General features: G+C 50.3%; 2 protein-coding genes across 5 annotated transcripts; one reads left to right on the forward strand and one right to left on the reverse strand.

Moving 5' to 3' along the window:
- Nucleotide 1: 1 nt before the first annotated feature.
- On the forward strand, nucleotides 2-13,711 carry LOC100122354 (high mobility group protein DSP1). Of its 2 annotated transcripts, none has more exons than XM_016983671.3 (5): nucleotides 2-6,154; nucleotides 8,357-8,512; nucleotides 10,939-11,105; nucleotides 11,203-11,377; nucleotides 11,471-13,711. In XM_016983671.3, exons 1-5 carry the CDS (start codon nucleotides 5,498-5,500, stop codon nucleotides 11,585-11,587), a joined length of 1,272 nt encoding a protein of 423 aa, XP_016839160.2. In that variant the 5' UTR covers nucleotides 2-5,497; the 3' UTR covers nucleotides 11,588-13,711. The 2 variants fall into 2 exon arrangements, with proteins under 2 accessions (XP_016839160.2, XP_031783402.1); XM_031927542.2 differs by having other exon boundaries at nucleotides 8,300-8,512; nucleotides 11,471-13,193.
- Nucleotides 13,363-16,740, reverse strand: LOC100122369 (alkylated DNA repair protein alkB homolog 8). Of its 3 annotated transcripts, none has more exons than XM_001605926.6 (7): nucleotides 16,342-16,740; nucleotides 16,034-16,265; nucleotides 15,839-15,961; nucleotides 15,562-15,765; nucleotides 15,092-15,486; nucleotides 14,863-15,018; nucleotides 13,363-14,776 (listed from the first exon to the last, which is right to left on the reverse strand). In XM_001605926.6, exons 1-7 carry the CDS (start codon nucleotides 16,453-16,455, stop codon nucleotides 14,231-14,233), a joined length of 1,770 nt encoding a protein of 589 aa, XP_001605976.1. In that variant the 5' UTR covers nucleotides 16,456-16,740; the 3' UTR covers nucleotides 13,363-14,230. The 3 variants fall into 3 exon arrangements, with proteins under 3 accessions (XP_001605976.1, XP_016839158.1, XP_032454267.1); XM_016983669.3 differs by having other exon boundaries at nucleotides 15,562-15,783; nucleotides 16,342-16,696; XM_032598376.1 differs by having other exon boundaries at nucleotides 16,346-16,686.
- Between the last annotated feature and the right edge of the window lie 79 nt (nucleotides 16,741-16,819).

The raw sequence follows: 16,819 nt of genomic DNA on the forward strand, positions 1-16,819 counted from the left end.
AAGTGATTCAGTTGCATACGTTATTTTTTGTCTGGATTCTCCGTTTGACGTACTTGTAACCACGACGCTAGGAATGTAATATTACGTTTCATAATTTGAAATTTTCAATACGAAAAATTGGCATCAAAATATTGTGCTTGCGGTAATGTGATTAGCCGGTACGAAAAAGCACATTACAACGTTCGTAAATCGTTGCTTCTTATATTTTTTTAGTACACGTGAAAAAAGCACAATAATGTTGTTAAATTATTATACACGCAGGTACAAAAGTTACAAGTCATCGATGACTGTCATAATACTTAACCTGTTTGTAGGTTGACTACTCTGATAAACATTGAAATACTTACTTAATTTTTTATGAAAAAAGAAAGCACTACTGATATTTTCATCGGTTTTACAGAAAAATAATATAGCATACAATGTTTTAATTTTGTTTGGATCGCTATAATCAATTACTTTTCTTGTTTCAATTAAATTGAATTAAACTTTCCAAAAAGCTGAGGTGGTTACAAAGTACGATCACATGTATACTTGTTTTACTGCATTTCATATTCATAATTTATATCGTTTTAATATTATAAATGTAAATGTATTTGTGAAATCGAGAAGATGCCCAAAATTTGTAATCCTCCTTTCTTCCCAAAATGCCAAAGCTCTTTCTAACGTCGTTAGTACCGACTCCAAATTAGGATTTAAAAACTGTCGTTTGTAACGTTTTACCGCGCATTGCTGGTGCACCTACGGCTTTGACGACAGCGTGCAATTTCAGCCAACAGTCGAAATAAGAAAGGCCCCCAATTATCCATGTGACGCGCTATTTTTACCGAAACTCAATAAAAAAAAAGTGCAGCGACTTGCACAACGTATTACCCTTTTGTGTCCCTCCGAAATTTACTATCGCCCATCGCTAATCCGACGCAACGGTCTAATCGGTGCTCGATATCACGTCGCGTGTGTAAATACGCAGGGGGAAAGTTTGCCCCCCTTGTGCGTATTACGGGGGGAAACTCGGCGCGTGGAAAATGCGAGGGCCTTTTCCCGCGCGTTTTTTTCTCGCTTGGCTTGGTCCGTGCAACGCAGCCGGCTGTTACGCCACATGCTCGTTGTGTGTGAGAAAGAGAGAAATGGAGGGGAAAAGGGAGAGAGAGAGAGAGAGAGAGAGAGAGCGTTGGGGATGCCATGGTCCGAGGCATGCTTACCTGCGCGCCGCTTTTCTTGCTACGTGTGCAGGCTGGTTGTTTCTTTTTTTCGTTTCGAACAGATCGAGTTTTCTGAATTTTCGGTTGGGCGGGGAAGATGACGGGGACGAGTACCTGCAGCGAGGGAAATCTGGCCTTCTAGCCTTCGAGGAATTTTGGATGCCGAGGAATGTTGGTTTTTGAAAAAAAAAAACAAGCCGGTGGAAAATACTCGACGTAATTACGAGTTTTCTTTGTATCTCGCAATTGCGCTAAAGTTATTTTTGAATAATTATTATCTTGCCAATAAGCAATACACTTTTAAACGCTGTCACCGAATCGGTCAATGTAAAGGAAATAAATACTGATGATTCTCGTTATGCTGAAATTTAATTCCAGGCGCAGAGTTGTCGTCCCGCCTATATTCGTTTTATAGATCCGCATTGGACGAGTCGACTTTTCAGTGCCGTTGCAGCGCGAAATTTAAATCCGCATCGGCCGATATATTTCAGCTTTTATCTTGTTGTAAATTTAACGCAATACAACTTTTCTGGTTTCGGAGCGTTGTTAAGCGCGCGTTCTTTTTCACCTTTTTAGTAGATTGTTTTATATTTATACGGAATATAACCAGAGAATATACGCTCACTGCCGTGTTATAAATTCAACAGAATCTTGCTCATTTGTGCCCTTTTGCGAAACATTTTTCAATAGCGCAATCCATTTAAAAGTCTAGTGTACTTCTGTCACGAACAAACGTTTTTCTGCACAATTCTCGTTGTTCGAAGCAAAATCTTCAGGGCAGCCATAAACCAATTTTTTTCTCTTGTAAATGTTCTAAATTTCTTTAAAATCTCGCAAAAATGCCACCGTGGTAACGAAAAAAGAAAACGAGACTCAGCAAAAACAAAATAAAGTTTGTTTCATTATTTCGTCGGGGCTTTTTACGCGATAATAATATTCTCGTCCTTCTCTCTCCCTCGCTCCCATCCTGCGTTCGATTCGTTCGTTAGCGCTGGCGCGCCGCTGCGCGGGCTCGCATTCCCAGGGCTAGGCCAGCGCGCACAGCGTTCTCTGTCTCCCTTCCACGGCGGCGCGCGCGGCAATCGACTCGCTCTCTCTCTCTCTCTCTCTCTCTCTCCCCCTCACGTCTTATTGACCCGAACCCGGTTCTCGCCTCGTCTCTCTTTTCCCGCTCGCCGAGCTTCGATTCGCCGCTCTCCACTCGCCTCTATATGTGTGGGTATATACTCAATTCGCGGTTATCAGCAAGATGAGGAGAGTAAGAGAGAGAGAGAGATGGAAGGTCGGCCCGAGTCTTTATCCAATTATTATTATTATATTATTATAAAATTGTATAAAATGCTATGACGCTGGCGACTGGTTGTTTTTTACCCGGCTCCGAAATGATTTCCGCCGTCGGCGACGCGCGGCCGGGCCTAATGTTTATTCTCGCGTAGCGAAAATAGTACGGAGAGTTATGTCGGAAGCAGTAGTAACCTAAGCCGCGCGAATAACACGCGTATCAGGCGCGTTTTTACGCTATTTTTTCCTCCTCAGAGTTCAATCTCCTCTGGCTCGCGCGCCGTGCCCACAGGCGTTTTTCTCAAAAATCTCGGGAACGCGCTCGCGCGCACGCCTTTCGACACGTAACAGGATACGGACGAAAAACTGCGTGCTTCACGGAAAAAAATAAAGGATTGCATAAGCGCGACTCGAATTGCGCAATACTCGCGAACTCGCTCTTTATTCTCCTGTCTCCGTCGCGCACACCCATGTAATACGTATAGCTTCGCGGCAGCCTCGGCTCCGAAAAAGTCGAGACACGGCGCGCAGTGCCGCGGGGGACGAGCGAGTAAAAGAGAGATCGGTTGAAAAAACGATCGACGATTCCGCGTAAAACAAAGGGAGAGAGAGAGAGAGAGCCTCGAGCAGAGAGCGGCCGAGGGAACGAGCGAAACGAGAATCGTTCCGTTTCGTGCATTATGCGACGCTGGTGCTCGAAAACGCGCGGGAAATCCGACGACTGCGCACTTGAGCGGAGCAACTTTTCCCTCCTTTTTTCTCGCACGAATCTACGCCGCAGAGCAGAGCTCGAAAAACATGGCTCCTCGGGAAAAACCCCGCAAAAAGTCTCGTGCGCGAAAGAGAGAACGCGCGCGCCTAAATGTTGACCTCGAGTTTCAAGGGTAGAGAAGGGTTCCTCTCGGCGCGTCCGTATGTACAGCGTACTCACACGCGGGCAAACGCCAGTGTATGCGCGCTCAGTGGAAGTAGGAGCAGAGAAGGCGACGTTGCCTGCTCTCGGTCTTGGACGTTCTCCCGCCATCGGGGCGAGCCTCGCCCGGCGGGCCGATTGGTCGGCACTCGAGACTTCTCCTTTGTGAGCAACCGGCTAGCGAGCCAGCTCGGCAACGCCGCATTCTGCTGCCCATTAGAAAGAGAGACGACGCCGCAGAGAGAAAGAACGTAAGGGGAACCGACGCCACCGTCGTCCCTCGCTCTCTCTCTCTCTCTCTCTCTCGCTCTTTTATGCGCATTGGCTCTCTTAGCGTATTATCGTTCCGGCGTGGACGATCGCCATGGTGAAAATCCTCGGCCAGCGCGATTTTCCAGCGTTCCGAAAAATCGGAGCTCGCGCGCCCACGCCGCTCCGAAACGAAAGAAACGCGAAACGCGGAGCGCCGATGGCGAGCATCGACGGCGGCAGCGTTCGTTCGACGGCGTGGCGCGCGCGCGCGCGCGCAGAAAAAGAAGAGGGAGAAAGAACGCCAGGAGCGAGAGAGACGGACGCAGCTGACGGGGGAACGCGTAATAGCGCAGGCGCACGTACACACGCGCAAGAGAGAAAGAGAAAAGTCGGCAGAGGAGTAGGGGCGGCGGCGGGGAAGCGAGACAACGAACCAGTGGCGCAGGGCTCTGTGTGGTGCCTCGGCGATTCCCGTACCCACCGCCGGCCAGCCAGCGTTAGCGCCGAGTGGGGGGAGAGAGAGGAGAGAGAGCGGGGTTACAGCGTTGAGGCTACGTCGTAGAGCGCGTCGAGTACGAGCCAAGCCAGCCCACCATCATCCTATCCTGTCGAACGGACGCAGCAGCAGCCATACCGTGTGTACTATAGAGTCGCCGCCGCCGCCCGCGCGCGCGAGAAAGAGAGAGAGAGAGAGAGTCAGAGCGAGCGAGAGAGCGAGAGAGAGCGAGAGAGAGAGAGACAGACGGCGTTGTGTATACATACACACGCACGCACACACGCTCGTATTGCCGCCGCTGCTCTGCCGCGTTTTCCTGCGCCGTGCGGCTGCCAGAGCGACTAGCTGCAGCAGCCGAGGCTGCGCGGCTGACCGACCGACATTTTGTTGTGCTGCAGTGGGCATCGCGAGTTTTATATAGACTATCGTGCAGTGACGTTCGGAGAACAGCGGCGAAAAGAGCACGAGGAGCCGGAACAAGAGGAAGCAGCAGCGAGCAGTGTGCGCGGCGACGACGCGCGCGCGCGCGCGGGGCTCTGCGCCACCGCCACCGAGTTGGACGTAATTTCGTAACGATATTTTGAACAGCCAGCGCAAGAGAGAGAGAGAGAGAGAGAAAAAGTGCGCCTACGAGCCCGAGCGCCGCTCCGCTCGTAAAGCCGAGAGAGAGAGAGAGAGAGAGCGCACGAAGGGGAGAAGGAGAGACGGAACGGAAGAGAGAAGCAGCAGCAGCGGGGGAGAGGGAGAGCACACGATCCGGGCGCTCGCTCCACCAGCAGCAGCAAAGCAGCGAGGCAGCAGAGGGGCAGCCGCAGCAGCAGCAGCACCAGCGGCACACAAAGCCGAGAAGAGAGCGCGGAACGCGCGCGTGTGGCCCCTACCACGACGACCGCACGAAAAAGAGAGACAGCAAGTGAGTGAAAGAGAGACGGAGAAAGAGAGAGAGAGAGAGAGAGAGAGAGAGAGCGACGAAGACGGAGAAAAAGAGAACGCGCGCGCGCGTGTGAGTACAACAGTGAGTACAGTTATTAACCACGGCGACGACGGCATCCTCTGCTAGGAGGCCCGAGAGAAGCAGCATCGGCAGCGGCGAGGCACGAGGTTGCCGCGAATGCGAAGAGCAACGCAGCCGGAGCAGTGTGTGCGCGCGTGTGCGTGAGAAAGCGAGACAGAGCGAGAGAGGGCTAGGCTTCTTGCCAGCGTAGCCAACGCGCGCGTGAGTGAGACAGACGCAGCAGCAGCGGCATCAGCGGCAGCCGAGGGAAAGAGAGAGAGACAGTAGCAGCAGTAGCAGCGGCACACAAAGAGTGTGTGCAAGTGAGACAAGCATACGAGTATAACACAGCAAAGAGCATCATGTCGGAGCACCACCGCGTCGCCGGTGGCTGGGCCACGGCTAGCCCAGGGAGCCGAGAGGACGGCCAGGCCGGCGCCACCGCGTGGTGGCCGGCCGGCCTCAACGAGCAGGCCGCCGCGGCTGCTGCCCAGCAGCAGGCCCAGCACCAGGCGGCCGCCGTCGCAGCTGCCCAGCAGCAGCAGCAGCAGCAGAACCAGCTGCACCAGCACCTGCTCAACCAGCAGGCGGCCGCGCAGCAGCAGGCCCAGCAGCAGGCCCAGCAGCAGGCGCAGCAGCAGGCACAGCAGCAAGCCCAGCAGCAAGCGCAGCAGCAGCAGCTGAGCCAGCACCACCAGGACATCGTGAGGAGCACCGCCGCCGCCGCGGCGACGCAGCAGCTCTTCTCCTACAAGATGGCCTCCAGCTTCCAGAACCCCGCGACGACGGGCGCCCAGAGCAGCCCGGTCTCGAGCAGCAGCCCCGTCGCCTGCATGAAGGGCTACGACTACAGGACCGGCGTGCCGGTCAGCGCCCCGTCGGCGCCGCCCGGCGTCCAGTGGTGGTACCCCAGCCAAGTGATGGAGCAGCAGAACAACATTCACCAGCAGCAGCTGCAGCAGGGACAGCACCTCGCCTCCATCACGACGCAGACCTCCACACCGCCCATCATGTCGCCGGTTAGTTTGCCCCGCGTTCTCCGCTAGCGGGGGAGTCCTTTCTTTTCGCGACAGAGTGTGCACGTGGGAGCCTATCCATACCGCGTGTGTGTGTGTTTGTGTGTGTGCCTGCGAGACTAGTACTTTTCCTATACACGCGAGACACTTTTCGCGCGCGCTCGCGCTCCAAGGTTATTCTCATATCCGCGCAATTGCCCGAGGAATGCGAAGGCGCGCGCTCGCCGCCGCCGCCGCCGTCGCCGCGTTGCCGTGAAAAATGAAAACGTTCTTTTGACGTTTTTCGGGCCAGCACGGCGCGGACTTTCACGGCGAGCGCGTGTTTTCGTCCGAGCGCGCCGTCCCGAGCGAGAGAGAGAGCGAGAGAGAGAGAGAGAGAGAGACAGAGCCATAGCAGCAGGCTCTTCCCGTCCATTTTGTATCGCGGCAGCCGAAGCCGTTCGCGCGCCAGCCATGTCGGGCGGCTGCCGCCGCCGCCGCCGCTCGATTCTTCCTTTTTACTCGCTCGAACTCTACGCGGGGCTTTTCGCGAAAATTAAGCGCGCACCATCGGGCGCAGGGCAGTTTGGAAAAATCGGCACGGCCATGTTTGTTTGCTCCAGACTGCCAGGTGTTTACCTTCCGTCGAGCGGCTCTCTACGCTCCGCCGTGTTTTCCTCTAGCGGAAGCAAAGCGACGTTTGTTTTCGTTCAACCGGCGCGCGTCCCGTCTCTCCTTTTCCCAATCGAGCGCGATTAACGAAACCATTCTCGTTCGGAGTTTCGGAGCAACGCCGATTATCGTACTCCTATCGTTCATCGCTTTCTAATCCGCGCACGGCGCGCCGTCTCTAACCTCAAAAAGAGCGTTATTTTCGAATTTTTCCTTCTCTCGCTGCTCGGCGGAATATATGAGAGAGTAGGTGGCGTCGGAGTATGTGTGCGCGTGTATGTGTGCGCCGCCACCGCCACCGCTATGCGCTGCTCCGGCTATTGATTCTGCTTCGCGCGCGCCACCGCCGCGTACCAGCAGCAGCAGCAGCAGCAGCAGCAGCCGGCTTTTCGGGGCAGCGGCGATTTCATTATTTTTTCTTTCTTATTTTTCCGCATCCTCGTATGAGAGGCCCTTGGACTTTGCCGAGTCCTTGGGTGGATTGTGTGGAGGAGGCGACGACGATAGTCGTTGCTTGGGGATCCTGGGAAACCCATCCTCTCAAGAGCTCATCCTCCTCACTGTCCAGCGTCTGGAAAAATCGCCGATGCTGGATGACCGAGAATTCGATGACACTCACACATTCGCGCGCTCCGCACATTTTTCCTCGCCGTTCGTTATCATTTCCTGACTGTATTACTTACGCTACGCGACTGTCGGGCCTGTGTCACTGACACCTCCGCGTGTGTGTGCAATTGGCTGGCCCGCAGCCTTTGGCAACCATGTTCCTACGCGTTGTTGAACTTTTTTTTCAAAATCGGCACGGCCCTAAAGTAGAATTACCAAAATTACCAGGCCTCGCTTTATGTTCATCCCCCCTTCGGCAGCAGTCGCTGTTCCGCTCTTACTTTACGCCGGATAATTGGTTTGATTACTTTGTTTTTTACTCGGCTCAACTATGCGTCTTTCTCTCTCTTGTGCGAGTGGAAACCGCGAACTCAGAGATGAGAGAGAGAGAGAGAGAGAGAGAGAGAGAGAGAGAGAGAGAGAGAGAGAGAGAGAGAGAGAGAGAGAGAGAAAGAGAGATGGACAGGGACGTAAAAACGCGAGCCTTGCATTCTTCCGTGAAGGCGCCGCGGTAATTTTTCGGAGTTGTTCCTTTTTTTTCGAGGGAAAGTCGAGCCTCGCGTTGCGAACTCGTTTCGACGCAAGTTTCATCGATAAGCAAAGAACTTTGGCATAATCGGATCGCGCCGCTGAATAAGTCAGTTATCTTGGAAAAATCGCGGCCCAAACTTTCCGCACGTTCCGAAAGAATCGCCTCTATCTCACGGAAAAATGCAATCAATCAGGCCATCTGCGCGCGAAAACCGACACTACTACAATATAAATTATCCACAAAATTAAATTACACAGCGGCGCAGACGAGAGAGCAAAATTTCTCTGAAGAAAACTTTAAGAGCTTTGGCATCGGCGAACCTTCCCTCTAACCTAGGGCTTTTATCTTCTCGATTTCAGCATCAGATACAGCAGTTTCATCAAAATAATCTTCAACAAAATAACGCGGTATTACAGCAGGACAAAAGAGGAGCGAAATCTACCAAGCCAAGGGGACGCATGACGGCGTACGCCTTCTTCGTACAGACCTGCCGTCAGGAACACAAGAAGAAGCACCCCGATGAGAACATCGTCTTCCAGGAATTCTCCAAAAAGTGCGCCCTCAGGTGGAAGGTGAGTCTCGTGCCGTACATTACTCCTCTAACCGATCTCATCATCTTCATTTTTCCATATCTGTTCCGTTCGAAAAGAAGCACGATCCGACGGCGTGTGCGCAATCGGCAACGACGATATCGACTCGCTTTTTCTGCGCTTCACTCGAGCGCCTAGCTCCTTTATTTTTACCGGCAATTTGTTGTTCGATAAAGCGTATAATAAATTTGCTCCGAGAAAACGGCAGCCGAGTAGAGAAGCGAGCGGGGAAGAGAGAGAGAAGAAAAAAAATACGCGTCGGAAAATTCAATATCGAGCGATCGGCGCCGTTATCGTCAATTTACAAACAACTCTACGAACGAGAGAGTCGCGAGCTGAAAAAATAAAGCGCGATCCTCCGCCCGGGGGAGAGAGGAGTTGCGTAATCGCGCGCATCGAAAAGCGTTGAAAAATTCAATATCTCGCATTAAATATCCGCCATGGCAGCTCGCCGTCGGCCATTTGCAATTTAAAAATAACATCTCCCCATGCACGGACACCATCGCGCCTCTCCTCTACGTTCGCGTTTCGTTTCGCAGGTCCGCAGGGAGAGAGTGTAATTGTCGGCGACGTGTATAGGTAATGCGCTGTCGCGTCCCAGCGTGCGACAACAGACCGCGTGTGTACGCGCGCATAGTATTAGAGGTCGAATACCAGAACGGAGCGCGCGCGCGGCAACCGCGTGTGTTTACATCCCGTATCGGAGAGTAGTGTCTCTTCTCCTCCGTCTTGCGGGTATAACTCCATTGACTGCTGTACCGGCGCGCGCCCACCTATACAGAGAGACGCTCTCTCGACTCGTCTCGGAGACGCGCGCGCGCGTACGTGGTTGCATTACGCCCTACGCGCGCGCGTGTGTGTGTGTGTGGAGCGTGCGCGCGTGCATCGAGCCGGCCGATAACGAAATAAACACCGGCTCGCGATTCCCAGGCTCTCCCGTCGCCGCCGGCGACACACATGTGAGCGAGAGCGAGCTGGCACTTCCGGCAATAAAGCCGATAAACGCTCTCGGGTCCGAGGGGATCGCGTTCGCCGTGCTTCTCTACGAGTGCGCGTGTGGGTGCGGATGCCGATTTCTTTTGCTCGCTGTTGCCACTTTCGGAGGGTTACTTGGTCAAGGGACGACGGCGCGATTAATCAAGCAGCGTCTTTTTTCGCTCATCTCTCGCGGAAGCGCGCGCGCGCGACAACGTGTGAACTCTGGCAAACTTGGCCGCCTGTATTGCGCGCTTCGCGATGCGCATCGACTCGATCGAATTCAGTGCCGGCTTATCGCTATCTCCGCGAATGTCAAGTGTGCGCGCTCAATTTTGCAAGCGAAAATAAACTGCATCGGCATTGGGATTATAAAATAAGAGCGAGCGCGAGGAAGAGACGTCTATTTTCATAATTCCCCTCCCCTTTTTAATAAACGTCAGACCGACGACGGAGCAGCGCCGGCAGCCCCTCGTTCGATCGCGGCCCGCAATTTTCGGGGGTAAAGGAGGTAGCGTGTCCTCACCAGCACCACCACCACCACCACCACCACCAGCAGCGGCAGCAGCAGCAGCACGGAAAGTCATCGTTGCGCGCGCGAGAGGGAGAGAGAAAATACGCCGAGATCGGGTGGGGGGGAGAGGATATAAAAAGTGGGTTAGGGTTTGGGGCAGAGTCTCGCGTCGCCACGACTATCGACCAACCCCTGCGCGCGACGTTGACTCCCCTCGCCCGGCTCGCCCTTCGACCGGAACGCCTCCCCCTTTCGCCATGCACCGCTGCGCCGCTGTCCCACCTCTCGCTCGTCGCGCTGAGGGGAGTGAGCGCGAGCGACCCCCCTTTTTCCATCGACGCTCGGAAAATCGCCTTTGCTCTCTCATCGAATTACTTGGTTCGTTTTTAAATTCACGCGCCTTTTTGGCCCGATGCGTTGGACGGGGCGCGATCGGTCGTCGACGAATTTCCCGATGCGGCGCTCGGCGGCTCTAGAGGGGGCGAAAAAATACGTAACCTTACGTAGCCTCACGCCGCGATGAAAATTGATATCCCGCTCTGAAAACGCCGACGCCGCTGGGGGGAGAGAGAGAGAGAGTCCTGCGCCGCCGGCTCTCTTTCTCTCTCCCCCGCGCGCCCGATCAATACGCGCAAGACCCTACTTTGTGTTTTCCACCCCGACGCGGGGTAGCGTCCCCTCGAATTTTCCCTCGCCCGCGCTCGCGTCTCCGCCAGCCGGTCGTAATTTTTTCCTTCCGACTTTCGAATTGAAATATGTTTTTTTAATCATCATCCATCAGTCGCATGTACTCGAATCATTCCCAGACAAAACCCAGCCAAAATGACGAGGCGCAAGCTTTGTTACTCAGTGTGCCTTGACTATAATGACACGATGTGTTGCGTGCTTTCTCTCGCGCGTTTCTGCTTGTCTTTTTCAGACCATGAGCGACAAGGAGAAGAAGCGTTTCCACGAGATGGCCGAGAAGGACAAGAAGCGATACGACACCGAGATGCAGAGCTACATACCGCCCAAGGGCGAGAAGGTCACGGGCCGGGGCAAGAAGCGCAAGCACATCAAGGACCCCAACGCGCCTAAGCGATCCCTGTAAGTATTATTACACCAGCAACGCCAAACGCCAGAGATTTACAACGGATTTCGCTAAATGACATTTTTCTCCTCGCGCGCGCGCGCTCGCACACAGGTCGGCATTCTTCTGGTTCTGCAATGACGAGCGAGGTAAGGTCAAGATGCTGAACCCCGAGTACGGAGTAGGTGACATTGCCAAGGAGCTCGGCAAGAAGTGGTCCGACGCCGGCCCTGAACTCAAAGGCAAATACGAGGCTATGGCTGAGAAGGACAAGGCTCGATATGAAAGAGTGAGTATCTATTGTGGTTTTGGTAGCAGTCGCAGTAGTAGTTCTTGGCGTCGACGGCTTATACTTACGGGAAACCCAATCGTGTCTTTGCAGGAAATGACTGCGTACAAAAAGAAGCAGAAGGACGGACCCGGAGTTTGTGCACCCGCAGTAGTAGCCAAGAAGGCGGAGAGCGACGAAGAGGACGGATGGGAAGAGGAAGACGAATAGCAAGGAGAGTAACAAATAGCGGACGCACGTCAAAAATCTCATCTATCACCCCGTGTCCTTGATCCCGATGCATACCTCACCTACTGTACATACCATTGACCTTAGCGTGAGCGTACTTACACCACTAGGAGAACAAATAACTAACCACCAGTCCCCCGACTGTTCACAATAATAATTAAAGAAAAAAACCGCGATTATAATAATTATTTTAAAAGAAAATTGTATGTGTGAGTGATATGCGAGAGGAGATGTATGAGTGACATTTGTATTTTAACATATTGATAGTAACATGTAAAGTGGCATAGGATAGAAGCAAGGAAGATGATGAGTAAAACGAGAAAAAGAGAGTAAGAGAAAAAACGAGTAAGAAAGCAAGAGAGAGAAAGAGAGAGAGATGATAGAAAAAAAGAAAACACGAGAGGGAGAGAAAGAGAGTAGAAGAGACGGTGCCCACTTATCTGTCATGAGGTGGAAGGCGCAGGGGCTCTCAATTATCGCTGACTTTGTCTCCACTCTATGTTAAAAAGCGGCAAAAAAAGATAAAAACATTTGATTTAGTTATTAATGAATATAAAGAAAAATAATGATGGAAAGGATAATTGTATTAATCGATGGAGCGTAATCCACCTCCAGAGGATCATGCTCGCGGAACGTTATCAGTTCAGTTCATTCGGTGCCAGCGTTAGTAAGCGATTAATAAGATATAATGATTAAAGCAGTTTTTTGTAATTACTCGATTTTTGTACAGTTATACTTCTTATTCTTTAATTAATTCTCATGCTCGGATCGGCTGAATGAATCGCGCAGGTGGGGAGATGGTGGCTTTACGTTTTTTTTCTATTTTATTTTATTTGCGATTCTAAATGAGGAGTGTGCTGTAATGCTGCACCTCGCTGTACCTGTGTAATTTATATCGATGTTATAAACCACTAATGGTACGATTCGATCTCAATCGCGTACGTTACAATGCGATCTCGAGTTATAAGATACTCTTATCTAGGACTGCAACGCGCGTGATTGAGCCTAATGTTTAATTAGCGAGTGGTTAACGAGCGAAAGAAAGCCAAGGCAGCTTTCTTAAATCAAAACAAACTAAGCAAATTTTTTCGAAATTTTTGCTCCATGGCCGAAGAGCACAAGAATCCTTATTAATTAATGTATTGCACAGATGTGAGGAAACGAGGGAAAGGGAAAAAGTGAAAAAAAGGGTGGCTGTTGTGCGTACAACGTAAATCATTGTTATTCCACTCCTCTCGATTGTAATATGCTGTTTATCGTTGGAACGGGGATTATAGAGAGTGCTTAAGCCTGTTTTATCAGTCATTGTAACGCAAATAGTTCACTCGGTTTACAGACTCTTTTTTTATCGATTATAATTAACACGAATATTATTATTATATGATTAATGTGTATGACTTCTAAAAATTTGATTTGAGTTTACTTTTAAATTTCTGATAATGATTCGACTGACGAGTAGGTTTCATTGTATTAAGATATCTATATATTTGGTTTGAACAAAGAGATCGGTCCCTGCCCCTTACCATCGTTATATCCCCTTCTTACAAACATTCATTTTGTCAATAAAAATGATATTTCTTGAAAATGACAAGCTTCTATAAATATTTTCTCAAAATTTAACAACATACACACACACACAAACACACACAAACGATATATCGTTCGTTTTTCGTCGGACAAGAAAAGCGACAACAAGGTGGTGTGTCGATATTTCGCACTGCCTTACATGAAAATCATTCTGGTGTACAGCAGGCTGTATTATAATAAATTATTGTGGTTTCTTGTAATGTTAACATTCCTAGGTCTTAGTATGTACAGATTACCTAATCGTCATCGATTAGAGCAAACTATATAAGACGCTGATGAGCTGCAAGCTCGATATTACTTCAAGATTTTATTGCCAGGATGATGATTATGATAATTATATGTGTGAAAAAATATGCAGGAAGCGTGTTGCTGCTTCTTTATAATCAGACTGACTTGTATTACAAACAAAATCACGTAATAACGAAGAGAAAAAAATCTCATTTGACTCATCCGCCACTTTCAGCATTAAGCTCTTCGTCTCCCCCACACACACATATATATTGTCATGAAAAAAAAAAAGAATGAATACGATTGTACGTTTATTATAATAATACGACAAAGTGTAAGAACAATGAGTAAGATGAGAGGACAAAAGTGAAAGAGAAAACGAAAACCTGTTTTTTAGGGAGGGAGCTAGAGGACTAATACTGTAAAATATAAAATTGTAATATTTTAATACTGATTTGCAGATGTGCATAATTTTAAACGATATAGCTGGTTAAAAATGAATTGTACTGATACTGAAAAGCAGATACATTGATGGTGATAATTAATAAAAACAAATATTGAAAAAACACTCATGACAAACATTTCCTGTGTTACTTTAGGAAATATCTTAGTTACAAAGAAAACGTTTGTTTTGTATATCTCTTAGGGATTAAATAAACTTTTCAAAAAATATACGCCGATTTGTTTTCGTAACTGCTGGTATATATTTACATTATATACATATTTTCTCTATTTTGCGCAGTAGGCTCAAGTAGAATCTTCTCGTTAATAAAAAACAGAGTCAGACCTTTTCGTTTCTCGCTAGTCTCTTTATAATTTTCGCAACACCACGCACCAGTTTCCCTGATCGTAGTACACGCGCTCGATCTCGGTGTCAGGCACGTCGGAGCACAGCTCCTCCAGCTCGCCGCTCTCGAAGACGTGGTAGAAGCGCAAAAAGTCGCCGCCGCCCTTTCGCTTCCAAGGGACGAGCATATCACTGTGGGTAAACTCGGTTCTGTTCTCGTGGACGGGGAGCGTCACGTTGCTCGCCAGGGTGCGGAGTTGTTGCGTTTTCTCGCTGTTGTTGCCCTTGTTCGCGTTGAACTTTAAGTATGTCGACTTTTGCGAGTCCTTGTTTTGCTCTTTGGCCCAGACGTAAATGAGCGCTCTGCCGGATGCTCGAAGGATTCTCATGATGTCAGTGACGGCTTTCTTTCTTCTCTCACCGGTCGACAAGTGATGTATGACTGCGATGCAAAGCACGGCGTCGAACGTGCGCGATTTGTACGGGAGTTGTAGGCAATCGGCTAATGTTATTTGGAAACCTCGGCTTCGGCATATTCCGGCAAGTCCTGCGCTACGGTCACAGCCCATCTGTAGAGTGAAGAAAAAATATAAATTTTTTGTATAAATTATTATAAGGTGCAAAAGAAAGGATGAATCAATAAACGGAAGTTTACTTTAAACACATCTGGTTGTCCGTGTAAATATTTTCCATTTCCACAGCCAACATCGAGCAGGAGACCACCGGTCTCGATGCTCTCGATGAACTTGGCGACGTTCGGCCACTGCTTGTGCCTCGTCTCGTTGAAGTGGCTCGAGATCTCCTCGTAAACCTATGCTCAATTTATATTATTAATATTCGAGAATGCAGTATCGGGAGAGCGACGATTGAACGTAAAAACTCACGCCATGCACGCAGTCTTGTTCAAGCTCCGAAGCGACGGAACCGTCGATCGGAGTTATTTCCGGTGGCACCGAGGACCTTTGGCTATCGCAGTATTCCCCGTACCTGCACTCGCAGTCTCCCCTGTGAATCTTCCTGAAGGTGAAGGAGACCCTGGTACCACGCGAACGAGTAGAGAAGCCGGTGCTGGTCTGCACGTTGTCGTTGTGTCGAGGGCAGATCCCGTGACTCCAGGCGTATCTCGCTTCTCCGCTCATGATCAGTAAGGACCTGGCTGGTAAGTCCAGGGCGATCCTTTTGTCGCCGCGTTTGAAGTCCATGACGCAGGCCGAGCCGAGGGACAGCGATAGGATGGGGTCTTGGAAGACGCTGTGGGTGTCCACGTGCGGTGGAATTCCTTGAAAATACTAGAATTAGTACGACGAGTGAGCTGAGAGCAAGCGCTGTCTTGGATGAGAAAGGAGCGGCATACCTTGGCCCGGCAGGTATCTGTTCACCGTTATTTGGTCGTACTTGTGATTTCCAGAGCCGTGCTTTTCAAATAACGCCTGGAGAAACTCGTAGTCCTTTGGTATCGGACCGATTGGGTCGTCGACGTCCACCAGGTTGTTGTCGTACCTGAATTTGTAGCCAAAGTGCTTGACTTTTCTGTGCTTCAGTTCCGAGTCTGCGCTGTCTGTGGGGAATGCAACGACTGCGGTCATTTTTTGAAATCAAACTTGGGTAACATTTAAAAACTGCCGCGGTACCTTCCTCCTCGTCCCAATCAATACTTCGTAGCAGTGCAGCTTCCTCCTCGGGACTAACGAAATCCGTCAGTAATCTCAATCCCGGGGGCAGATCACTTCCCAGCGGCTCTTCCGAGCATGGAACTGAAGAAATGTTTCATTTGAAATCCAAGCATTGAAAAGTAAGTCAAAGTGCTGAATTAAAAAGCGACTCACTCGTCTTTATGTAGAGCAAATAAAAAACAGTATTCTGCTCGGGCACTTTCAACTTTCCGTGCACCTTGTCGTAGAAGCTCGTCGCTCGTTCGAGGCTGAAAAAATCGACGAAACAGTATGATTTTCCTGGAGGCATGCTGAGCTGATAATTCGGAACCACATCGGCTATGAACCGCTCGAAACTTTCCCTTTTGAGCCCGGTGACCAGCCCGGCGTTGCACACGGCCAGGTACTGTGGAAAAGAAGAAGAAAAATTGGTGAATTTTTCGAAAACAAGATCGGACTAGTTTGTAATGGCGTTTGTTTACTTGCGTCGGTTCCTCCGAACACTCGACGCCCATGTCTCTGACGAGCCTGTGTTGCGCGCGTTTCTGCTTGCGCATGCACTTCCTGGACGATTTGTTGCTCTGTGCATCTTCCATGATGAACGGTTTACCTGCTGCGCGAACAATCGTAAACGATCGAACAGAGTCAGAGGTTATGTGAGAGTCTCCGATCGACGCGCGGGTGGCGAGGATTTACACAGAACAATCGTCAACAAAGGAGGCGTCTACGAAATCCGTTCGGGACCATGAAACAGCGTCGATGACAGGTTGGATCGGAAAAAACACAATCGCATGATTTTGCAGCGCAGTTCGCACACGTGTTAGTTGTTACTGTCCGTCTGCAGCTCCGTATATATAGGCCGTAGGCCGTAGCCTCGTCTTGCTGCGCCGAATTTCCAACTGTCCCCGTGAGATGTCAGCAGCGAGCCAAGCGCGCTAAACCCCTCGGAAAGCTGCGAGA

The sequence above is a fragment of the Nasonia vitripennis genome, chromosome 3 (genome assembly GCF_009193385.2).
Source record: "Nasonia vitripennis strain AsymCx chromosome 3, Nvit_psr_1.1, whole genome shotgun sequence".
Taxonomy (NCBI): domain Eukaryota; kingdom Metazoa; phylum Arthropoda; class Insecta; order Hymenoptera; family Pteromalidae; genus Nasonia; species Nasonia vitripennis.